Source organism: Panulirus ornatus, chromosome 19, assembly GCF_036320965.1.
Source record: "Panulirus ornatus isolate Po-2019 chromosome 19, ASM3632096v1, whole genome shotgun sequence".
NCBI classification, from domain to species: domain Eukaryota; kingdom Metazoa; phylum Arthropoda; class Malacostraca; order Decapoda; family Palinuridae; genus Panulirus; species Panulirus ornatus.
Window position 1 is genome coordinate 64,974,664 of NC_092242.1, and position 26,356 is coordinate 65,001,019.

General features: G+C 37.8%; 2 protein-coding genes across 4 annotated transcripts in view; one reads left to right on the forward strand and one right to left on the reverse strand.

Annotated features, from left to right (window-relative positions):
• The first annotated feature begins 1,446 nt into the window (after positions 1 to 1,446).
• On the forward strand, positions 1,447 to 16,978 carry ohgt (E3 ubiquitin ligase component cereblon). The gene is made up of 9 exons (XM_071674178.1): positions 1,447 to 1,754; positions 3,197 to 3,315; positions 7,611 to 7,819; positions 9,800 to 9,952; positions 10,109 to 10,251; positions 11,211 to 11,371; positions 12,026 to 12,160; positions 13,094 to 13,287; positions 15,759 to 16,978. The coding sequence occupies exons 1-9, from the start codon at positions 1,541 to 1,543 to the stop codon at positions 15,928 to 15,930; spliced, it is 1,500 nt and encodes a 499-aa protein (XP_071530279.1). The 5' UTR covers positions 1,447 to 1,540; the 3' UTR covers positions 15,931 to 16,978.
• A 2,994-nt stretch (positions 16,979 to 19,972) lies between these two features.
• The window catches only part of LOC139755617 (5' exonuclease Apollo-like), a 15,025-nt gene continuing 8,641 nt past the window's right edge, over positions 19,973 to 26,356 (reverse strand). For all 3 annotated transcript variants that reach the window (XM_071674175.1, XM_071674177.1, XM_071674176.1), the window contains 3 exons: positions 24,609 to 24,798; positions 22,058 to 22,256; positions 19,973 to 21,681 (listed from right to left, as the gene is read on the reverse strand). In XM_071674175.1, the coding sequence (XP_071530276.1) occupies positions 20,530 to 21,681; positions 22,058 to 22,256; positions 24,609 to 24,798 (1,541 nt within the window). In that variant the 3' untranslated portion in view covers positions 19,973 to 20,529. The remainder of the gene's footprint in view (positions 21,682 to 22,057; positions 22,257 to 24,608; positions 24,799 to 26,356) is intronic.

Consider the following 26,356-nt stretch of genomic DNA (forward strand, 5'->3'; position numbering starts at 1 on the left):
TGTGAATAGTACTTGTCCTTATGCTTCAAAGCCTTTTTTACGTTTTACCGCGAATGGGAATTACTTTTTCTTCAGCTGGAATATTAATACATGGAATGATTTATCGATTAACGAAGTTAAAAGCATTACCATAGATGCGTCTTAAGCGTAGACTTTAAACATATTTTGCTTAAAATCACAACTGACATTATTTGGTCTCCTTAGCTATATATATATATATATATATATATATATATATAGGGATAGGGGATTAAGAATACTTCCCACGTATTCCCTGCGTATCGTATAAGGCGACTAAAAGGGGAGGGAGCGGGGGGCTGGAAATCCTCCCCTCTCTTTTTTTTTTTAATTTTCCAAAAGAAGGAACAGAGGGGGCCAGGTGAGGATATTCCAAAAAAAGGCCCAGTCCTCTGTTCTTAACGCTACCTCGCTAACGCGGGAAATGGCGAATAGTTTAAAAGAAAAAGAACATATATATATATATATATATATATATATAAACACGTTTTTCTCTTTCAATAATCATTTATTTACGCTAATCGCACTAATCTAATAGTTTCTCTTGTCTTACACTAACACAAACAACAACGTCAGTGCTCTATGATCCTCTTAAATTCCTTTGTACTCGTGTAAGAATAGTGGCACAATATTTCACCCGAAGTAATTTTATTTATACGATTTTAATGTCAGCTTAAAATCACATATTCTAAGGTGGATGACACTTATTATTAGTAGGGACTTCGTTTTCACCAGAAATTGTGAATTTCCTGTAATAATCATGAAGTCGTCGTGTTTGTTGAAGTACATATATGATACAGAATATATGACCAAATGGTCTGCGACGTGTTTATCTGGTGGAGTACACTGATAATATTTTATATTTTACTTATTCTTATATATGGAAATAGACAGTAAAAGAGAAGGATCTTCGAGAAAGTTTTCCCCGATGAGATGGCGATAGACAATGCATTTTACAGCTGCAGGATTTAATATGGCGGTCTATAATCCGCTGTCATTGAAGCAATGAAGCTTATGACGTCATACGGTCTAGGGATCAATGCAGTCATTATGTGCCTTGCAATTACCTTAGCAACGTTATTCTTAAGAATTCACTCGTAGGCTTTATGTCAAATTCAAAGTCCATATTAACTAACATATAGTAAAGCTATATAAGAATATGGTTGACTCTCTGCTGCTCGAACACTCCAACACCACGAACCCCAAATGAATTAATTTAAATCCTTTCAAAATCTGTTGTTTACGTTTATGCTTGTAATGAGTTGACATTTGTTAATTTCAGGAATCATCTAGAGCATATTAATGTAATAGTTTAGATTAAAAAATCAGATGTAATAAAGGAAATGTTGTTGGTTTACAAGAAAGAGCAATGAGATAATCTATGGAAATAGTGGTCGCCGAGGCAGCGGAAGATAGGAACGCTGCACAAGCGACGTCATAATATAACCCTCGATTGACAGTGTCTGTCGGGGATCGCTGATAGTCAATTTCTATGGTGTTTGTGACGTAGTCAAGGAAACTGATGGCTGACAGAGAGGAGAGACAGTTGGGGCGGGATGTGGAGGAAGAAATGGAGGCGGAAGTGGAAGGTGACAGGGCTGGAGGTGTGGAGCAGAGGAGGCAAGAAGGTCGTCCGGAGCAGCAGCAGGAGGAGGAAGTAGGGGCCTTAGCTCAAGCTGAGGCCCAAGGGGAGGAGCAGGACCTCGTCCCGATGGAAGAGGTGCTTGTAGATGAAGGTTGGTGTCCTCCTGACACGAGAAAGTTAAAGCTTTGCGGCTGTCTTGATCATAATATGGCGCAGGATTGGAAGTATTCCATCATGACAAAGCTTTGGTGAAAGTGAACAAAGTGGCAGTGTATTATAATGAAAAGTGTACGGTAAATCGGAAGCATTTCATTTTGATGGTATTATGGTATCGTTTTAAGACCAGTTCAAAAGTAGATTATTAATTATGTTGAGACGCATTTCATTGGACATTTTACAGATAGTTGATATACTTCTTTGTTGTGTGTCTCAAGGTAAATTCTGAAAAATTGGGCGGGGCTTTCACGAAGAGAGGCATTGTGGGGTAAAAACGAGCAAAATACATAACATTAATTTAACCCAACATAAAGGAAGTTATTTATATAAGTTCAAGCATTTATATGGTTACCCGTAAGAGATGTTTTGGTTTAATGACCTATAGGCAATGTGTCAACTTATTCGTAGATGTAGTTTTACTTGTTATGATATGTTTCTCATTGGCAAAATATTCACTTTTTTTCAACTTTATATTTGCATGACACATTCTTCTCTTCACGTTTGAGGCTTTTCATATCGTTTAAGCCAAAGAAATCCATAGTACTTTATATGAATTCATCATTGTTACAACACTTTTTCGTTTTACTTGTCAGAATTTGATTTATTGTCTTGTTAAAGTCTCTTGCCAGTTGCAAGTGTTGCACAGCTCCATATGTTTAGAATGGCAAAACGCACATCTAGGACCTTGAAGCCAGCAGCTAACATAAGGAAATGGAGTGTGTCACCCCTAAAGGCGATATAAACAGCTTGGTTGGCTGTGGTCTGATTATCTTGTCTGGGACTCAAAGGTATGACAAGAAAATGCAGACTACAAAAGAGGTGGACAGATAAGGAAATGAATTGTATAGGGCTGGAGCTATATCATATGATGCCAAGAGAGTGGCTCGATTACGTGAAATGGAGTAATTTTCCCGTGAAAATGGAGTGATGAATGGAGACATTACTATCACTTGAAAAATTGGCTTAGTTAGCACGATGTAAAAATTGAGAAGTACTTAGATATGTGTAGAAGTGGTCTTCTTGTAACTGACTGGATATAAGATTATGAGAGACTGTGTCTACTTGATCTGTCCGCACCAATTGGAAAGAATTTTGAATAGAAAGAGTGGTTGATTATATCACTGGTTTCAGGGAGATACTCATTCAGTCTCTTATTACAAACCAACTGATATAGAAGAATACAAATTAGTCTTGAGGGACTGTCAGAACATCGTTTTTTAACTTTGATATCAGGTTTTTGCATTATCACTGGATTAGATGTCAAATTACTGTAGGTTTTTCCATTCTTGAATTAACTTTTGGCTGTTATTAGATAGCCACTGGGTGTAATGTGATTCTTTTTCCAGAAACACAATGCAGTTGTAACCCTAATTCCAGATGCAGTAAGCTGGGCAGAATATGAAAGTTGTGAGGAGTCGGATGGTCCAAATGGCAATGGTAGTGGTGATGAAGGATGTGGTGAACAGTATGACACAACCCTACCATCCAGACATACTGTGAGTAAGATTTTCATGTGTTCTTACTGTACAGTTGTAATATACAGTATGTTTCGTTAAGGTTAATGGCATGAATTACTAAACTGAGCTGAAACTCGTTATCTTTTACTTTTTGTACATCTATACTTTTGGTGTAACCTCTTGTTATTATGTATGTTGTTGCTAAGACAACTCCTGGTTTTATCATTCATTTACAATACTTAGTTTTGTTGGTAGTAGTAGATATGTAGCTGCTGGCCAGGGATGTTACTAGTGCTCCCCAGCTGTTTACTGGGAGGATTAGTGACAGGGGCATAGTGGTTTTCAAATTACACTCATCTGACCCAGGTAGCTGTCTCTTCTTTCTGCCCCACCCGTACATGGACTGTCTTTATCTCATTTTCTTGAGTGGGAGGGCCATGACAAACTGAGAGCAGCAGCTTTGATATTTCTATATGGCTAACATAATTTTTTTTCAGTAGGTTATATGTGCTGCACATTGCTATTTTGCTTTGAGTTTGGTAGGACAGAAATCTTTGGGTGATCCTGGTATTGATTATTCTCACAGTCTGAAATGGAAAAACACCCAGTGTCAGAGCAGGCTTCTTTTTTCTTTTCAGTGGTACTTTAAAAGGCAACCCTGATCCAGTTTATGTTTTGGAGACAGCGACAAAGTATAATAAAAAAAGAATATATATATATAAATTATCCCTGGGGATAAGGGAGAAAGAATACTTCCCACATATTCCCTGCGTGTCGTAGAAGGTGACTAAAAGGGAAGGGAGTGGGGGGCTGGAAATCCTCCCCTCTCGTTTTTTTTAATTTTCCAAAAGAAGGGACAGAGAAGGGGGCCAGTTGAGGATATTCCCTCAAAGGTCCAGTCCTCTGTTCTTAACGCTACCTCGCTATTGCGGGAAATTGCGCTACCTCGCAAACGCGGGAGACAGCGACAAAGTATAAAAAAAAAAAAAAAAAAAAAAAAAAATATATATATATATATATATATATATATATATATATATATATATATATATATATATATATATATATATATTTTGCTTTGTCGCAGTCTCCCGCATTTGCGAGGTAGCGCAAGGAAACAGACGAAAGAAATGGCCCAACCCACCCCCATACACATGTATATACATACGTCCACACACGCGAATATACATACCTACACAGCTTTCCATGGTTTACCCCAGACGCTTCACATGCCTTGATTCAATCCACTGACAGCACGTCAACCCCGGTATACCACATCGCTCCAATTCACTCTATTCCTTGCCCTCCTTTCACCCTCCTGCATGTTCAGGCCCCGATCACACAAAATCTTTTTCACTCCATCTTTCCACCTCCAATTTGGTCTCCCTCTTCTCGTTCCCTCCACCTCCGACACATATATCCTCTTGGTCAATCTTTCCTCACTCATTCTCTCCATGTGACCAAACCATTTCAAAACACCCTCTTCTGCTCTCTCAACCACGCTCTTTTTATTTCTACACATCTCTCTTACCCTTACGTTACTTACTCGATCAGACCACCTCACACCACACATTGTCCTCAAACATCTCATTTCCAGCACATCCATCCTCCTGCGCACAACTCTATCCATAGTCCACGCCTCGCAACCACACAACATTGTTGGAACCACTATTCCTTCAAACATACCCATTTTTGCTTTCTGAGATAATGTTCTCGACTTCCACACATTCTTCAAGGCTCCCAGAATTTTCGCCCCCTCCCCCACCCTATGATCCACTTCCGCTTCCATGTTTCCATCCGCTGCCAGATCCACTACCAGATATCTAAAACACTTCACTTCCTCCAGTTTTTCTCCATTCAAACTCACCTCCCAATTCACTTGACCCTCAACCCTACTGTACCCAATAACCTTGCTCTTATTCACATTTACTCTTAACTTTCTTCTTTCACACACTTTACCAAACTCAGTCACCAGCTTCTGCAGTTTCTCACAGGAATCAGCCACCAGCGCTGTATCATCAGCGAACAACAACTGACTCACTTCCCAAGCTCTCTCATCCCCAACAGACTTCATACTTGCCCCTCTTTCCAAAACTCTTGCATTCACCTCCCTAACAACCCCATCCATAAACAAATTAAACAACCATGGAGACATCACACACCCCTGCCGCAAACCTACATTCACTGAGAACCAATCACTTTCCTCTCTTCCTACACGTACACATGCCTTACATCCTCGATAAAAACTTTTCACTGCTTCTAACAACTTGCCTCCCACACCATATATTCTTAATACCTTCCACAGAGCATCTCTATCAACTCTATCATATGCCTTCTCCAGATCCATAAATGCTACATACAAATCCATTTGCTTTTCTAAGTATTTCTCACATACATTTTTCAAAGCAAACACCTGATCCACACATCCTCTACCACTTCTGAAACCACACTGCTCTTCCCCAATCTGATGCTCTGTACATGCCTTCACCCTCTCAATCAGTGCCCTCCCATATAATTTGCCAGGAATACTCAACAAACTTATACCTCTGTAATTTGAGCACTCACTCTTTTTTTTTTGCTTTGTCGCTGTGTCCCGCGTTTGCGAGGTAGCGCAAGGAAACAGACGAAAGAAATGCCCAACCCACCCCCATACACGTGTATACATAAGTCCACACACGCAAATATACATACCTACACAGCTTTCCATGGTTTACCCCAGACGCTTCACATGCCCTGATTCAATCCACTGACAGCATGTCAACCCCGGTATACCACATCGATCCAGTTCACTCTATTCCTTGCCCTCCTTTCATCCTCCTGCATGTTCAGGCCCCGATCACACAAAATCTTTTTCACTCCATCTTTCCACCTCCAATTTGGTCTCCCACTTCTCCTCGTTCCCTCCACCTCCGACACATATATCCTCTTGGTCAATCTTTCCTCACTCATTCTCTCCATGTGCCCAAACCATTTCAAAACACCCTCTTCTGCTCTCTCAACCACGCTCTTTTTATTTCCACACATCTCTCTTACCCTTACGTTACTTACTCGATCAAACCACCTCTCACCACACATTGTCCTCAAACATCTCATTTCCAGCACATCCATCCTCCTGCGCACAACTCTATCCATAGCCCACGCCTCGCAACCATACAACATTGTTGGAACCACTATTCCTTCAAACATACCCATTTTTGCTTTCCGAGATAATGTTCTCGACTTCCACACATTCTTCAAGGCTCCCAGAATTTTCGCCCCCTCCCCCACCCTATGATCCACTTCCGCTTCCATGGTTCCATCCGCTGCCAGATCCACTCCCAGATATCTAAAACACTTTACTTCCTCCAGTTTTTCTCCATTCAAACTTACCTCCCAATTGACTTGACCCTCAACCCTACTGTACCTAATAACCTTGCTCTTATTCACATTTACTCCAAACTTTCTTCTTTCACACACTTTAACAAACTCAGTCACCAGCTTCTGCAGTTTCTCACATGAATCAGCCACCAGCGCTGTATCATCAGCGAACAACAACTGACACTTCCCAAGCTCTCTCATCCCCAACAGACTTCATACTTGCCCCTCTTTCCAAAACTCTTGCATTCACCTCCCTAACAACCCCATCCATAAACAAATTAAACAACCATGGAGACATCACACACCCCTGCCGCAAACCTACATTCACTGAGAACCAATCACTTTCCTCTCTGCCTACACGTACACATGCCTTACATCCTTGATAAAAACTTTTCACTGCTTCTAACAACTTGCCTCCCACACCATATATTCTTAATACCTTCCACAGAGCATCTCTATCAACTCTATCATATGCCTTCTCCAGATCCATAAATGCTACATACAAATCCATTTGCTTTTCTAAGTATTTCTCACATACATTCTTCAAAGCAAACACCTGATCCACACATCCTCTACCACTTCTGAAACCACACTGCTCTTCCCCAATCTATATATATATATATATATATATATATGTATCCCTGGGGATAGGGGAGAAAGAATACTTCCCACGTATTCCCTGCGTGTTGTAGAAGGCGACTAAAAGGGGAGGGAGCGGGTGGCTGGAAATCCTCCTCTCTCTTTTTTTTCAATTTTCCAAAAGAAGTAACAGAGAAGGGGGCCAGGTGAGGATATTCCCTCAAAGGCCCAGTCCTCTGTTCTTGACGCTACCTCGCTAATGCGGGAAATGGCGAATAGTACGAAAGAAAAGAAAGATATATATATATATATATATATATATATATATATATATATATATATATATATATATATTGTACACTTACATATATGTTAAACATAATTTTTTCCCATTCCAGTACCTTGGTGAGACAGAAGAGTTAAGGGGCCGCACTGTCCAGGAAGAGAATGACTATGTGACGATACCATTGTTGCTTCACAGCTCCTTGATGAACCTGGTGTTGGTGCCAACTCAGACACTCCCACTGACCATCTTTCACCCTTTACATGTTTCTATGTTGCGGAATGTTATTGCCAAGGACCGTACTTTTGGCATTGTTCATTCAAAGTAAGAATTATTGTTTTTCTTGTGAAACAGGGAGGTCCATAGTGCAGGGTCACTGTACTACCTTCAGAACTTTAAGGGTCAGGAACAAAGGCCCATTAGTGTTGACAAAAGATTATTCAGAATGGCACTTTGGACCAAAACATTTTGTAAGAGCAGTAGGTTAATGAAGAATCAGATCATAGTGAGAGGGCGGTCAATGCTAGTTTAAAGAAAAATGGCTTAATCAGGTATTAGCAGTATTAGATGTGATGACCTCATGAGTGAGAGGGGATTCTATATTCTAAATCCTACACAAATGTACATGACAGCAGAACAGCAACATTTTAACTCTCTGATGTTATGTAGATTAATCATGTAGTTTAGAAACTACTTTATATTTGGTCTTGGTCACTCCTGAAAGTAAACCACATTGTGCTTTTATGATGATTTAGTAACTTAAAATTTTGCAGTTGAGAGTGAATGTGAATAAAAGCAAGTTATTAGGTTCACCAGGGTTGAGAGACAAGTTAGTTAGGGTGTAAGTTTTGATGGAGAAAAAGTGTAGGAAATTAAGCGTTTTAGGTGAATGGGAATGGACTTGTCAGCGAATGGAATCATGGAAGTGGATAGTCATAGGGTAGGGTAGGAGCACTGAAGAATGTGTGGAAAAGAGAGAACATTTATATGGAAGGGCAAAAATGGGTATGCCTGGAGGAGTAGTAGTCGCAATGATATTATGGATTCAAAGCATGGGTTATAGATAAGGCTATATATAGAGGAGGTGTGTTGGAAATGAAATGTTTGATCGAGCAAGTAATGTAAGGGTAAGAGAGATATGTGATAATAAAAGAAGTTTGGTTGAGAGAGTAGAAGAGGGTGTGCTGAAATGGTTTGGACATATGGAGAGAATGAGTGAGGAAAGGTTGACAGAGGGGGTATATGTGTCAGAAGTGGAGGGGACAAGGAGAACAGGGAGACCAAACTGGAGATGGAAGGATGGAGTAAAAAAAAAAGATTTTGAGTGATCGAAGCTTGAACGTGTAGGAGGGTGAAAGGCATGCATGGGTTAGAGTGAATTGGAAGGATGTGGTATACTGGGGTCAACATTCTGTCAGTGGACTGAACCAGGGCATGTGAAGCATCTGGGGTAAACCTTGGAAAGGTTTGTGGGGCCTGGATGTGGATAGGGAGCTATGGTTTCGAAGCATTACACATGACAGCTATTGAATGGATGTGAGTGAATGTGGCCTTTCTTCATCTGTTCCTTTTGCTACCTTGCTAGTGTGGGAAATGGCGACCAAGTATTAAAATTAAGAAATACCATGAAGATGCAAATGATGATGAAGAGGTTTTGGTATATATAGTGTTTAGTAATGATAATGTGTTTAGATATGATATAGAATTTGTAAAGTCTAAGTTTGAATTATGGAGGGACAGGTAATAGATTGGTTACAAGGACTCTTATTTTTGGATGAGGATGTGAGAATGGAAGATAAGATATTATAGAGTTCTTTAGCTTTGACCAAGGGAAATTAATGAGAGGAAAGAATGTGAGCCATCAAGTGTGATAAGTTTGTGAGGAGTGTATGTTTTCAAATCATGGGTATATAACAATACTGTAAAATAGATGATGGAATGAAAGATCAGACAAATTTGAGAAAAGCAGATGTCAGTAAATCATAGATGTATGATAATTGTTTTGATGAATTATGGTGGAGTCATGATCTGTAATAATTATGTGGGAGGAATGTATATAGGGAGAATGACTTCAGTGTATTTGAATTAAATGAATTAAAAAGTTATAGAGGTGGCATTCAAATTAGATTTGAGGACAAAGTGAAGAGCTTGAGCATGTGAGAGATGTCATTTTGGAGAAATATGTGGCAATGTGCCAGAATTGTTGAATGTGGGAGAAGCTATGCATTAGATACCCAGGTGCATGGCAAAATGAGGCTTAAAGGATGTAAATCTAAATTAGCTTGTAGTGAATAATATTTCCAGAATGTCTCAAGATGGAACCTCAGAGAAAGCCAGATATGGAACAACAGCAGAAATCTATGAATATCAAGAAGAAGAACTCACTGGAACATTGTCAATAAAAGCCAAAGGTCGCCAAAGATTTAAGGTTATGTCAACACGCCGAGAAACTACTGGGTTAGTATGTTAAAGATTAGAATTTGGGTGCTTGTAGTTCATGATAAAAGATAATCAGACATGATTTTACCTTTAATGTCAGGAGAGTGAATGCTGAATTGAGACCATTCACATGTCACTTCTACCATGTGTATTAAGAGTATTTTCTTGAACTAGGCTGATTGTAGCAAGAGTGCAGATTTTGCCTGAGATCCGGATGGGAAATCCATTTGAAATGATGCGTCTTCAATCCTTAGATAAGCTAACACTACCTCATCCCCCAGAGGCTAATGCTCACATTGCTCAAGCTCGTGACTTAGGTAAGAAATTAACGTGGACCAGTGAGTTTTGTAATAGTGAAGTAATGTTTAGAAAAAAAATAGATTTTAATGCTATCAGGATGTTGCTGTACTATGGGTTGATGTGAAATAAGGTTGAATTTTGTTAAAACATCATTTTAAGGTTATGTACCCCAGACAGTTGATTCATGATGTTTAATGTCAAGTCAGGTACTCTTGAAATATCTCATGGCCTTTCTCTGTAGAGTCCTCATGGAGGGATAGGGTCATGTCTCTTTCTTAAGAGTGTGAACATGCTGGGCTGTTAGCTGACCCATGAATTTCAGATTGTAAAAATACCAGTTGTGCAAGACTTTCATATATGTGGACACTGGCTAAACTTTCTGTATCAGGGATTATGGTGAATCTTCTGTCAAAGCTCTCAGTATCAACAAAGCATTTGATGGTGTGTGGCATAAGGGTTTGCTTCCTAAGTTAACTTTTTGTAGTCTTTGTGTTTCCTTCTGTTCTCTAATGCATAGCTTTCTTTTTAATTCCATTGTGGTAGTCATTGATGGAGCAACTTCTCCCTCTTATCCTATCTTGTTTCAGTCCTTTCACCAACCTTCTGGATTAAACTGATACCCACCTTAAGCTTTTTTTAACATTGTGTTTAGAGGAGTTATTGTTGACCTATGCCTGGCAATTTACTGATCTTCATGGAGCTACCAAAGAATAGGCAATACACGTTTTTATAGCTTTGGAATTTTTGGTAACCCTTCAAACACCTGATTATTATGGCACTCAAGTTGAGAAGAGAAATGTGATTTTTATTCTTCATATTCATTTACAGATTTCCTTTTTCAGAGCAAGATATTACATACAGAATGTTTATCCAATGCTTTTTGAGCTGTTTCAATAGAAATTTTATTTTACTCTCATCTTAAAAAATACAGTGATTTTGAATGACATTTATCAATATGTAATATGTCATTTTACAGCTTTAGTTCGAACACCCAATTCCTGGCGTGTTAGGGGGCGAAATTCATGGTTGACCCCTTGGCCATTATGGGTGTACAATCAGTATGATGATTTGCTCTTGGCACAAAGAGTTGTGAATGAGATAAAAAGAAGTACCATGATTCAGCCAAACATGCTAAAGGTAAGTATGAAACCAGATTTTCTACTTGTGTAAACCTATTATTATTATCTTTGTAAATGTTAAAACATACTCTTTCATTGCCTCCACATGCTTTCATTCTTATGCAAGCTTACTTTCATGATATTGTTGAATGTGTACTCCTCTGACATATCATCGGACATAATTTTATTTATTTTTGTCCATACTATCAGTAACAGATATAATATCAGTTTTGTTAGATGTAATTTAGGTAAGGGTTTTTCTCTTATGACAAAATGTTAATTAAGGTCTATGTTTAATTATGTTCTTAGCTTATCAGTGTTGTGTTCATATGAGAATTTTTACATTTTTGATTTATGCTAAAATAACAAAGACATTATATTGTTTCTGATGAATGTACTGCTGCAGTTACTAAATTGATGTGACACTTCATTGTTTTTTCAGTATGCTATTCTTTTGAAGGTTTTGAGTTGATTTTTTGCTTGTCATGCAACTAAGATTGGAAATTGATTTGTCGCTTGTCAAATGCAACGAATCATTTAGAGCAGTTGCCTTGAATGCTTTAGTCCTTATGTATGGTTAGTATGACACTAACTGTTATTACATTGATATTTTTTATTTATTAAGAATGTGGTCTACCTTGAAAAGACTATTTTTATATTTCTTTTATTGCAGCTTCCATGTGATCCTCAAGATCTGTCACACTGGGCTACCATCAACCTTCCATTGGATGATACCCACCGTCTTGCTCTCTTAAGTTTAAATACTCCCACCCAGCGCCTTAGATACATTCTTTCTGTTCTCTCTAAGGTGAGACAATTGTCATATAGAACACTGAAAATAATTTTGGTATATGTTTTTTATGGTTCAGTCTATTTCTAGGGACTAATACTGTGCTATCTCTGTTCTGTGTTGGGGCATCAGTGAAAAGTAAGAACACCAGTACATCCTAAAGTATAATATCCATTAACTTAATTAGGTCCTTTACATAATCACTTTGGATTTTGATAATTTTTAATGATATTGTTCCACTTCACACCTCAGCTTAAGTTTGAAGATGGTGAAGTGGGCATTCTGACCATGTTTCTTTGAAACTGAAATGTTTAGTTTGCTAATTCATAGCTCAAAACTTATTTCCTTTTCAGTTTGCTAATTTTGTCATAATTTGCGTGCAAGAATAAGAATTATTATTATTTATTAATTCTAATTTTGCTTATCACACTATCTGTATCTCTGACACCTGTTCCCTTCAGGAACTCCCTCAAGGGGTTGGTCATAGCAGAAGAGTCGTCATAAGTGGTGAACTCCATTACCAATTTTTAGCTTTTAGTGCCTCACCCATAACAAGCCACTGGCAGAGGGCAACTCCAGCGTGGTGTTTTCAGAGGCGCTAACTTAATGGGTTTATTGTGTGTTCCAACCTATTACTTTTATCTAATGCTCCCACCTGATATTGTTACCTACTATTTCTACCTAATGGTACTGTATAATGTTCCTACTTTCTAATTTTATCTATTCCTCCTACCAAAAGGCAGGGCTAACACATAATGCTTACTGTAGGAAAAATCTAGAGTAACAAAGAATCATGTGAATTATGCGAGTTAAGTGTTCTCAAGTGTTATGTGATACATGGAGAGATTGTATGTTTGTGGACAATGCCAGCTTATCACGCAATTATTCAAAGTAGAAATGCCCTTCTTATTTTTATGAGGATACTTAACCACAGTGACTTTCTTTTTTCAGTGCAAAATGTTAACGTGTACTCAGTGCACCAAAGTAATTGGGGACACTTCAGATATATTTTCTATGTCAGTGGAAGGACCTCAGGGAACATTTGTAAATCCTGGTGGATATGTCCATGAAATGCTGACCCTCAGTAAAGCTTCCAATCTTACTTACAATGTACGGCCATCAACAGAACATTCATGGTTCCCTGGGTAGGTAAAAGTAAAATACTGTTTCTTTGGCTAGTATTGGAACACAGTTTGACTAATTCTGATTTAGGTAGTAGACATACATTTTATTTCTTTGTTTATATTTGATTTATTCATGCTTTTAGGTTTGCTTTAATTGCCAGTTTAGGCAATTTTACTTTTACATGTTGAAATTATAAATTAAGATACACCAAAATGTTGGGAGACAAAATGAAAAAGAAAAGTTTGGCAGTGTTGAAATTAGTAATGTAAGCAGCGAAATACTATGTTTACTTTCTTTTGTATCTTTTTGTCTTTCCTGCTTTAAGGTACAGATGCCTGAGGCTTCAAGGATAAATCATTGTTGGGCTTCTTTATTTGTTCACACTTTTAGAAATTGATAACACAGATGAGGAGGATTTCCAATTGCTTGCTTCCACTTGTCTTAGTTACCTTTTGTGACATGCAAAAGATATGCAAATGGCTTCCATTATGTAGCCAAGATTCACCATATTGATTCTCTAATGGCCCTGAATTTTTTTTTTTACACTGTCCATTCATTCAGTATCTCTCTTACCCTTTCATTACTTGATCAAACCACCTCACACCACATATTGTCCTCAAACATTTAATTTTCAACACATCCACCCTCCTATGTACAACTCTGTCTATAGCCCATGCCTCACAACCATTTTGATATTGTTAGAACTACTATTCCCATTTTTCTCTCCGAGATAACGTTCTCTCTGTATGTATATACTTATTTATATATTTATTATACTTGATCACCGTTTCCCGCATCAATGAGGTTGTGCTAGGAAACAGACGAAGAATGGCCCATCCACTCATGGGAGCGTTGAAGAATATTTGGAAGGCAAGAACATTATCTTGTAGAGCAAAAATGGGTATGTTTGAAGGAATGGTGGTTCCAACAATGTTATGTGGTTGCGAGGCATGGGCTATAGATATGGTTGTTGTGAAGGAGGGTGGATGTGTTGGAAATGAGATGTTTGAGGACAATATATGGTGTGAGGGGGTTTGATCGAGTAAGTAACGAAAGGGTAAGAGAGATGTGTGGTAATAAAAAGAGTGTGGTTGAGAGAGCAGAAAAGGGTGTATTGAAATTGTTTGGTCACATGGAGAGAATGAGTGAGGAAAGATTGGCAAAGAGGATATATGTGTCAGAGGTGGATGGAACGAGGAGAAATGGGAGACCAAATTGGAAGTGGAGAGATGGAGTGAAATGAGCAATTGGGGCCTGAACATACAGGAGGGTGAAAGGCGTGCAAGGAATAGAGTGAATTGGAATGATGTGGTATACTGGGATCGACGCACTGTTAATGTTTTGAACCAGGGCATGTGAAGCGTCTGGAGTAAACCATGGGAAGTTTTGTGGGGCCTGGATGTGGAAAGGGAACTGTGGTTTCGGTGCATTACACATGACAGCTAGAGACTGAGTGTGAACGAATATGGCCTTTGCTGTCTTTTCCTAGTGCTACCTCACTTGTGCGCGCAGGGGAGGGAGTGTCATTTCATGTGTGGCGGGATGGCGATGGGAATGGATGAAGGCATCAAGTATGAATATGTACTTATTTATGTTTAGATATTTGTGTATGTTTATGTATGTATACATTGAAATGTATTGGTATGTATATGTGCATGTGTGGACGTTTATGTATGAACATGTGTATGTGGGTGGGTTGGGCCATTCTTTCATCTGTTTCCTTATGCTACCTTGCCAACGTGGGAGACAGCGACAAAGTATAATAATATAAAAGAATAATGTAATTATAATATTTTCCCTTGTTTGCCCTTTCCCATGTTTATGGGATAGCCTTAGAAAAAATATGTTTACTTGGCTCCATACTCTGCTCCTCCTTTCAAAACATAATAATAATACAGGAAGGGAAGATTTCTAGCTCCTGCTCCCACCCTTCATAGTTGCTTTCTACAATGTACAGGTGATAAGTTGGCAGTTTTCTTTTCCTGCATTCCAAGGGATATAAGTATTAATGATATTAATAACATCAATAATAATAATTATCTTCACAATTGGACAGTATGTCTGTATTATGTATTTTGTTTTTAGTCAGGATAGATGCATTTCAGTATTACATTTGTGTTAGGATTCATATATAAGCATTTCAGTATATTTAAGAAATTTCTTATATGTATGTTATTTTCCAGGTGAGTTTTGACTGAATTACAAGTGTAGATTACAGCATTGTCTTATGTCAGAAGGACATGAGTTTTGACATTAGAATATGCAATGCATAGTTGGCTTTTCATCCCAGAAATAGGCTTTCTTGTCTCACATAAGCATATATATAAATTAAAGATTTTATTGCACTCAGTGCAGTTTTCCAGGACTTCCTCGGTCTTTAATATAATTAAAATAATAATTCCAGTTTACTCGAGAATTCCAGGGTGTAATAGAATTTTATGACTTCCATGAAATATGCATATTCAGAGATGTTCTTTTGCTTATTTTGCAGATATGCTTGGAAAATAGCAAAATGCTCAGGCTGCCTTTGTCATGTTGGCTGGAAATTTACTGCCACTAAACGTAAACTTAAGCCACTAAAATTTTATGGTCTTACCCGCAAGGCAGTTAAAGCTAAACTAGTTTGGGATGGCGATGAGGGTAAGATGCCACATGTGATATAAGCCTGTGCAGTTTTTCATCAGTCTGTGGTAAGTATCACTCAAATGTTCTGCATAAGTAAATATATGACACGTTTGTGATAATGCACCAAGCCTTCAAAACATCCTACATATACAGCATTCTGTGCTCATTGTGGCATTACCTGCTTGGTATTATGAGCACCTTAAAAATGAACGGTAAGTTTTACAATTACGGGTGTATTCATGAGTTTGGTATCATGTATATAATGTACCTATTCATTTACTGTGATGCAAGCCAAATTGTTCCTTGGGCTTCATACCATATGTAATCTGGTATGGCAGAAAATAGAGCAGCAGTGATATATTGTGTTCTGCAGTTATCATCATCAGCTGAAAAGATTGCAAATTAGTCACTTAGTTTAATATATTACGATTTTTCTGTATGTTGTGCAGTCATGCAGTTTAACTCTGTATCTGGAGTTCTGCATTTACAACTTTTACACACTTTTAACATTCAGATATTTGAATGTTAAAGAGTGATGCATGATGTGTTACAGTTATATATTTTGGTATGGACAGGTAAATATTTACGAGATCACTTATTAAGGTGACTTGAATTTTTGTAGTCAGATTATATATGCTTCATGAATTTAACATGGTTTGTGAACCTTTAATTTATCTCTTGTGACACCTTATGTTTTTACCTTAGATAGTAACTCAACAATATATCTGTAAAACTGTTTCAAGTAATACATTAAGTTATTTAATTGTATTTATGTTTTTAAATCTCTCCAATTAATGTGCTATAGGAGAGACCATCCGAGAAGTATTTTAATCTGTAGATTGAAAATCATCACATAAAAGTTTAGCATAGAGATGGAGCACTTGGAATGCAGGTGACAACCCAAATAAAGCAAGAGGTACATAGATGAAGCAAGTATAAGAGAAACATCTGTACCATTTATGTTGCCAGCCTTTTTCAAGAGGTTAGACATGTGCAGTCACCCACAACACATAGATCACTGTACATGTGTGTGCAGTCACATATTAAAAACTCAGCACATATACTACGAATAAATGTTATATAATTTTGGCTGTTTACTTGGCTATCAGAAAATTAATTCTGACTTCAGAATTCCTTGTTAATATCTATAGTCTGAAAACATCCAAAATTCAAATATCTGTGCATTGAAAATTGCTTCCAAAATGGCACATAAGTACTTTCTGAAGGTTGCTGTTACACTTTTCATGCACATCTGTAGTTCATGCCACCTCTTTATCATTGTTCCCCACAGTTGAATTTAAGGTAGTGTTCCTCGGTGCTTTTCTCAGTTATTTCTGGTATCTGTTCTTATTATGCAATCATAAAGACATCCAACAAGCATCCAATTGATAGTTTTGTGGTAGCGGTGTAAAGAGGAAGTTTTGTGGTAGTATTGTGAAGAGGAAGCACGTTATACTTACCACTGTGTAGGGAGAAGAAATTTTACAGAAATTAAATGATCTAAGTTTATGGTGTTGGTGACATGACAATGTAAAAATTTATTAAAGGCATCATCAGAAGCCCAGCAGGTATTGCTGAGCTGTTCAGTTTATTAACTTTCATGGGGTCAAAGTATGTGGATGTAGGTGCATTATGATGTTAAAATGCTTGGATAGCATTAATTCCTGCAAATACAACAAAGCCTCTTGTTTAGTAATTACAAAGAAATGTACATAGATAATTTCAGTTAATTGAAATTAGCTACATTCTACCATGAAGTCACTGGCATAAACATGTGCCTACAGGCAGTATTTCCATTGCAATTACCAACTTTAGTTTAGCAGGTAGCTATCTATCTATCTATCTATATATCTGACGTCCGTTCCCTTTGGGAACTCCCTCAAGGGGTGTCCATGGCAAAAGAGTTTCCATATCTGTAGAACTCCAGTGCCACTTCACAGCCTTCAGTGCCTTATCCTTACAAGGCCACTGGCAGAGGGCAGCTCTTGTGCAGTGTTTTCAAAGGCTCCTACATGATGTTCTCCCCAACTTCTTTTACCAAATGCATCTACCTAATGTTCCAACCCATCACTTGTACCTAATGTTCCCAGCTTTTGCTCCTCACATTTATAAAGGATTTTCTTCTGTATCAAAGAAAAGGTAATGGGAATGTTGACATATTGAGTATTTAAATGACACTTTTGAGACATTGAATAGAATTTTTTTCAGAAAAGTTTCGATTACATTATAGAAAAAATTTAGTCAAAGTCAGTGCTGTGATAATTGTGATGATGTGCTAGACACTACATATGCCAGGACATTAACAGTGTGTGTGATTCCATACTCATGGTACTAACAAAACCTGTTCAGCAATGAAAAATGTATCATCAAATTAATAACCACTAAGGGAAAGAATTCAAGGGAATGGAAATATGAAGTGGAATGAAGTTTGCTTCATACCTAGTTTCTTGTTAAATGCTTAGACCTTTTTTCTTTACCTGTGTCCCTAGAAAGTGCATTGGTATCTTGCCATAAATGCTTGGTAGAGTATAAATCCACTGGCACCTATCAGCACCACGGAAAGGCAAGCATATTTCATGCTTCTCAGCCACTAACCACCCATAGGACACTTTTCCCAGGCTAATTTGGATGCTGTGTCCTTCCCCACTCAACATGCAGCCATGAAAGGCATCAGCTTGTTCTTGTTTGTTTGCCTACATTGCAAGGAACTTTGTGGCATGTTATCTTAATGATATGCAATAATTTAACAGCAGATTGGGCATAATGAATGATTATAGTGAAGTGGATGAGCCTGGTTGTTTAGGTAGCTGCAAGAGAGTGAAGTACAAGGCCCAGTGGAAGAAAAACACAGCAACACAGGAAAATGAAGATCTGCATTACATTAGTTCCATGACTGTGATTATACTAAGCAAGTATTATGATAATAAAGACTCTGTAATGACATAAAACAGTGATTAGTGATCATTATAAGTGAAAATTTTGTGAAGTTGATTTCTGTGGTTATAAGTGAAAATGGTGTTGTACGACTATCATCTGCCCAGTTACATACTCAGTGCACCACCCAGTAGCGAAAGAACCATAGCCATTCTTAGTAATGAAGAATCAGTTGGTAAGTCCCCCAAGAACCAATGTTTATTAATGATTTAAATAATAGCCCATTAATGATAATGATAACAGTAAGGTTTATGAGTGTACCTATTTATTATCATTATTGTCTTAAAATGTTTATTAGTTTTGGCTCTTCACAAACATCATTGATAATGATTCATCTTGTATATTACCTCATGAAAATTGTTAATAATTGTCTGCGGGAATTTGGCCTTTTGTACTCTACATAAAATGAAAAGGTAATAATGGATACTGGAAAGCTTATTTTATTGATTTTCAAAATACCATAAGCACTTGAACTAGACGTTACTTGTATCTCAGTATTTATCAATTGCACACTCTTTTAGTCTAATGTACATTATGTACAAACCACTATACTGCATGTATTTTAAAAAATTATGAATATTTGATCTCTTTCCCCAACATACCAGCATGAGATTATAATAAAAAATGTATCATATGATCATTCTTAGTTCAAAGTTACAGTAATTTCAGATCACTAATGTTTTCTTGTGTTCTTGACGGTTATGTGGTTTTCACGGGGCGCTTCATATTTCTGTGTGTAAGGTGGTAACTAAATAGTACTCTTTTAAGATGATGCAGCCAACCAAAGTTTTTTTTTTTTGTAAAGAGTGGCCATATGAAAAATGTAATGGATCTGCAGGCTTGGCAGATTCCACTAATGGCTCACAACAATATATTTTTAATGAGTTTGGTTCTTTAGGGGCAAGGTGAGCATGTTTCTGGTTGGCTGTACTTTCTATTTATTCTCTATATGTAGCAAAAAAAAAAAGGAACCTTTAGGAATACTGTCATGAATAGCATGGATAATTAGCCCAGAAAGCATAACTGGTTTAGACATCAGTATTACTTAAAACTCTTCCTTGCCCCTGAGGTCAGTCTTTTCATGGTTAAACAACAAATATCATCCACAGCATAAATTTTCAACATGGACAACTTACATAAAAACAATGATTTTCCTGATCTTTATCACTTATTTACAAAATAAAAATACATTTTGATAGTTCACAAAGAACAAAAATAAACTGTACACTATGTCAATCATATGAAATTTATTTTGCATGGTTTAAGGAACAACTTTAACCCTTTGACTGTGACAGGCATAAATTCCCTAGCATGTTTTTTTATTCACTGCAGCCGAGGCATATCAGGCAATCGCTATTGCTTACGGCAACATCAAAAACAACTTCCACATTCTGTATTTTTTCCATACACTAGTTAGCAAATGGAGAGATGTCATGAAAGCATATATGAGACCTGCACCCTTATTTCATTATTAAAGCCGTCACTTTTACAAGGTAATGTATTTCACTAAAGAAAACTGTAGTAATCATATTTGTTTGTGACAGAATCACTTCCAAAACTACTGTGTATATTCCTATACTGGAGTACCTCATAGTCTGGTAGGGGAATAATATTTGTTAAAGGCTGCACTTCCTCCTTTCACACATACCTAAAAGAAAAATTTTTTGAATTATTATTATGTACAGGTACAACAAAATCAAAATTCATAGCATTGAATCTATGAGAGCAAGGGCTTCACATACAGCCTTAGTATTTTTCAACAGCCCTGAGATTTCATCTTTATTCATATCATTGTCATTATTATTCTGAAGAATGGCACACTGAGAAGATATCAGTGCTGTGGTATGTGCTATCAGATGAGACCTTTTATTTTGTAATGAAAGACTAGAAAGGGTGTCATCACTGATATTTTGTGCATTAAACTGTGTTTGTTCATTGACCCTACTTAAAGAATGTGCCATGTTAGCATTTAAGGGGGCAAGCAATGATATATTTGAGACATCTGGTCTAAATTGGGAGCACTTATCCTTTAATGTATGATCTCTAAAGGTTTCTACACTGGGATCCTGCTCATTGTAATCTGTTTCCATGATGTGAATGTCTGAAGTGTGTGTGAAATTAGCTTTTATGGATGATGGTGAAGAATCTCCTGTAGTATGTGGCATCAAATGTTGTCTATTTGGTAATGAAATATCCTCAACAGAAAGATTTGGTGCATATAACTGTCTTCTAGCATTGACAATGTTATCAAGATTTCCTGTTTTCTTGGGTGTCAAACTTCTGTTAGGGGAATATAACTGTAAGTGGGATGCAGGAGTATCAGGTACACTAAAGTCGAGTGTAACACTTGAAGTAGGAGCAGGTGATAGGGCTGGTGAGGAAACATGAGACTCGGGGGTTGTATAAATTACTCCTCGAGTACGCCTAGGCCTAGGTGTCAGGCCACGACGAAGACCACAACGACGAGGCTGGTTGCAAAACAACATGGGTGCTCCTGCACGCATTAAATTAGCAACTGCCTCAGGTACCACGATAGGCTCAGGTGGTGGAAGTGTCAGGAAATGATCATAGACAGACATATCTGTTTTAATCATCTGGTCAGGAGCATTTGGATCAGACCACCAACCGGCCTTTGACCACTGCTGCACAATGGGTATCACAGAACGAGGTGCTAATTGAGCCACAAGTTCCATCAGCTCTGCATATGATGAATGATCACTATATGGTACAGTGAAGATGCCACTGTTAGACTGACTGCTGTAAGGCCCATTTGGCCAACCGACGTACAAAGCTGTCAATACAACACTGACAGTAGGATGTTCCTGGTTCCACCTTGCATGAGAAGCCACCTGCAACTGGAGAGAAGACAAAGAGTAAGAATTTACATTTTCTTTCTTTTGAATTACCTTCTAGGTGTGAATTAGCATTTACTAGATTCAAAAATGGAGAAAATATAATTCAAGCAACAGGAGGGGAAGCTTCCATATTCAGAAATGTTGCCATTACTACCACACATGACTGATTTTCGTGTTAACTTAAATCATAATGAAAAAACAAAATCTGAAAATTTGTAAATGTCTCCCTTTGCATCACAGTCTTGCCCTGCACATATGCCATCTAGGATTCCATGAATGAGTAGACAGCAAGACAGCACCAAAGTTAAAATATATAGTTCATCAAAATAAAACAATGATTCTTTTGAACACAACTGAGAGATGTCATCACACCTACCTGTTGCAAAGGAACTGCATGGATACGTGCCTCTTCTGGGTCAGTAGTAAATACATCTGAGTATTGCAGCAGCTGCAGCAGGTTAAATTTGCTTTGAGTTACTAGTATTCTTTCCTGGAATCTTCGCGCTATTGCTTCTAGTAAGTCCTCACGTCCTAAGTCTCTTATGCCAATTTTGATTATATGATCTGGAAATGAGCTGAAAAAAAAAAGGAAACTGCAGTCTTTTGAGTGGGTAGGGAAAAGCACTTGCTTCAGACTGTGTTTATTAATCAGCAACCAAGTTGAAAGTTTATGTACCTAGCAAACCTGTCTGCATGAAGCTGAGTCCCAATAGAAAATCAAAAGATAAGATGTTCACAAATACACACATGCCACATCAGCATGTGTACCACATATGTTCACAAATACACACATGCCATGTCAGCATGTGTACCAAACATACCTGACCTTCATGAAATTCAAGTATACCATATGAAAAGGCACCAGAAGTGGTCAACCAGAGTAACACTTTAGTATTACTGTTACTAAAATGTTAAAAAGAACAGGGAAGCCAAGAATCTCTTCCTTCAAATATTTCTTTTTCAAAATGGATTTATCTGTAATCAGAGTTTGAATGTAGCAAAAAGTGTACCCTAGAGGTAAATTTATTCCACCAAATTAGCATGAAAAGATGGGTAGTGAAGTGGGGACAGAACAATAATCTCAGGAAATCCCTCTTGTGGAGAAAGGTTATGAAAAGAGCCCCAAATATGTAAGCAGTACTTGGTGTGAGGTGGGGATCAATCCTCTAAACAGCTCCACTTGCATCTCTTTGGAGAAATGAATTCAAGACTTAACCCCAATTTATACCAGGCAGAATTGCCTACATCCCCATTATAGAGTTTCCAAGAAATATTTGAGTTTACATCAACTAAACCTTTATTAAATACACGAACACTTCATGCTTCTAAAACGTAACATTTAAAGGAAGTGATCAGACAAATTATTTGAAGAGCTCTAATGCTGTTTCACCTTTTCTCAAAGTAGTCCAACCAACTACAGTAACCAAACCTGTGCCATCAGCATAGACCATGTTTAGTCCACAAACACTAACATTTGTCACACATATGGGAAGGACAAATTATAAAATAACTTACGTATGATGAAGTTATCTGATGGAGGGCAGTAATAGGATTCTATGTTTCTTGTCTGCAAAATATATGTGAACATATCTCTATCTAATTCTGTATTTGTATGACTTTCAAGTGAATGACAACAGCACGCCTCAAACCTAACAGTATTTCTTAAGAGGATTATTGATATAAAAGTGTGATCACCTGTAGACAGCCTCAACCCATGTGTAGGTCTCTAGCAACAAGCACCCCGGCTGAGGATGAGAATCTTCTGTTCAACATATATACCTCTCTGTATGACAGTACACTCTGCCACTCAACATAACAATCTAAGCAATCATTAGCTTACATTGAATACAAAATCTTTCTGCAACACTTTAACATTCAGACCTTACTGCATACAATGAAATTCCTGCAGATGCATAATTGCTTTTGGCACAGGGACAATGCATGAAACATGCACTTTTAAGAATCTGTTCCTCATTGGACCTCAAGAAAATGATGCAGATGCAAACACACGGGGTCTCGCTAAGCAAAAGTACATGTAGAGAGAGCACCATCTGTCATGGCAAATGATAAAAGGTGGAATTTTGTAGTTTTTGATTCTCTACAGGGGGCTTTATCTTTTGTCTTTAAGTGCTGTCAGCTTGCACAAACTCCAAACCTGGTTACAGATACTGTACAGCCATTAAGAGAAAATATATTCATAAAACAGTATTTTACCAAGATGACTGAAAAAACAAACATTCTCATCTGCTCAATATTATCTTATCCATTCTGGCATCTTGAACCTTTAGCAACTGAACACTCAGAGTACCTTTACAACTTCTCAATTACAGCCTTAACCATTTTTTCAGTAATCTATTACTAAATTCACATTTGTAACGGCTCAAAGTCTCTTGTGATGAATGTTTAAGGTACTTTTATAACTCTGCATTTCATTTTCTTGTCTAATACTTGTGTTCTAGAAGGACAGTACTGCTGGGGTGTGCTGGAGGGATGGTTCTGCTGGAAGGGAAGTACTAATGATGTGTTGTAGAAGGATAGCACTGCTGTGAGTGCTGGGAGGATAATAATACCAGTGTGCTCTAGGAATCCAATATTGCCAGTGTGTGCTGGAAGGATGGCCCTATGAATGTGATCAGGGAGGAAAGTACAACTGGTTTGTGGTGGGAGTGCAGTCCTACTGATGTATGCCGGGAAGATAGCACTGCTGGTGGTGTGCCTTGCTGATGCATTTTGGGAGGACTATAGGGCCAGTGCAAGTTGGGAAAACAGTGCTGATGGTGCAAACTGGGAGGAGGATATATAAAGTGTAAACAATAAACTATACTTTGTTGTAAATATATGGAAGGTTATTTGTTGAAAAGCTGTCATACATAAAAAATAATAATACTCTTTTACTGCAGCACAAAAGCCAACAATGTTTAACTTACTCAATAATATGAAAAAGCTGTTGTTTACATTCCTCTCTGGATGGAAAGACGCAGTAAGGTGCTGAGAAAGTGTTGTCAAGATAGACTATATCCAGCTCTCGTAACTCCACCACATTCCTCAACACTTCGTGTTCTAGAAGTTCTGGGTACCACCGCATGTCACCACAATACAGAATGTTACCAAAGTAACCTGGAATTTTGGTTTTGTTTAATAAATATTTGAAAGAGAGAAAAAAAGTCTAGCCTTTAAATATTAAAAGTAATGTACTAAACCACTGTTTTACACTATCATAATCTTCCTTTACAGTAGATGAGCGAAAGGATATTCAAAAATTGTTCTTATTCACACTAGTATAATGATACATTTATCATTTTTAATATATGATGATACAAAGTTAAAAAAAGGAAAAAATGCATATAATCAATTGACATCCAAGCATTGAGAAGTATGTGGATGGAGGGCTCCCTGTCTGTTATGGCAAAGATGCATATGTCTGAAGGGAAAGTAATGGATGAGTCTTGGACCCTGACTAAAAGAACAGAACATGGTGGACACATCAGAAATGAAATGCATGAGGTCATTATATGGTGTAAGGTGGGATGATGAAATAAGGAATGACATTACAAGAGAGAGTTGTGGTAGTGTATTCAGTCTGCTTGAAAAAGCTGACCAGTGCATGCTGATATGTTTCAGAAACGCAGAGAGGAAGAGACAGAAAAACTCATAAGAGGATTTTTTTTTGTCAGAATGGAATGAGGAATAGGAGACCAAGTAGGACATGGTTGGGTGTAGAAGGATTCTGAGGTATCAGGCCTGAACATTCAAGAAGGAGAGAGACATGCATGAAATAAAATGAAACGGATCACTGCAGTATACAGGGGGTGACATGCTGTCAGTAGGATGAACCAGGTCATATCAAGATGACTTGGTAAACAATTGAAAAGTGTGTAGGACTTGGCAAAGGACCATGGGCTCTGATTCTGGTGCAATATATATGAGAGCAAGAGTGTGGGTGGATGTGTCCTAATGATTCCATGATTTATTTGTTCTTCATGTTACCACAGGAAAACTGAATAAGCAACTTCTATATAATTTTCAAATTTGTTTACCATTTCCCTGAATATCTAGGCACACATAAAGAAAGGCTTCATTCACTTGCATCTATTCTCTAGTTGTCATGTGTAATGCACCAAAACCACAGCCCCCTATCCACAATCAGTCTCCACATATCTATCTGCGGTGTCTTCCAGTTGCTTCATATGCCCTAGTTCTTAAGAGCACATCACACTGATTCACTATCCTGTTCTCACCTCTCACCTTCCTAGATGTTCAGACCCTAAGCATTCAACATATTTTTTACTTCATCCTGCCATTTTCAATTTGGTCTCCCCCCTTCTCCTTATCCCCTCCACTTCTGATACATGTATCTCATCAACCTCTCCTCACGATTCTCTCCATATGTCCCAAACCATTTCAGCACATCCCCTTTAGCTCTCCCAACCATGCTCTTCTGAGATTACCACACCTCTCTCTTACCCTTTCATTACATACTTGATTAAATCACACCACACATTTTCCTCAAACATTTCACTTCCAACACAACCAACTTCCTCTGCACATTTCCATCTACAGTCCCACCTTACACCCATAAAACAAAGTTGGGAGTACTATATCTTCAAACATACCCATTTTTGCACTCCCAGACAACATCCTCTGTTTCTACACATTCCTCAAGAATCCTGTGAAC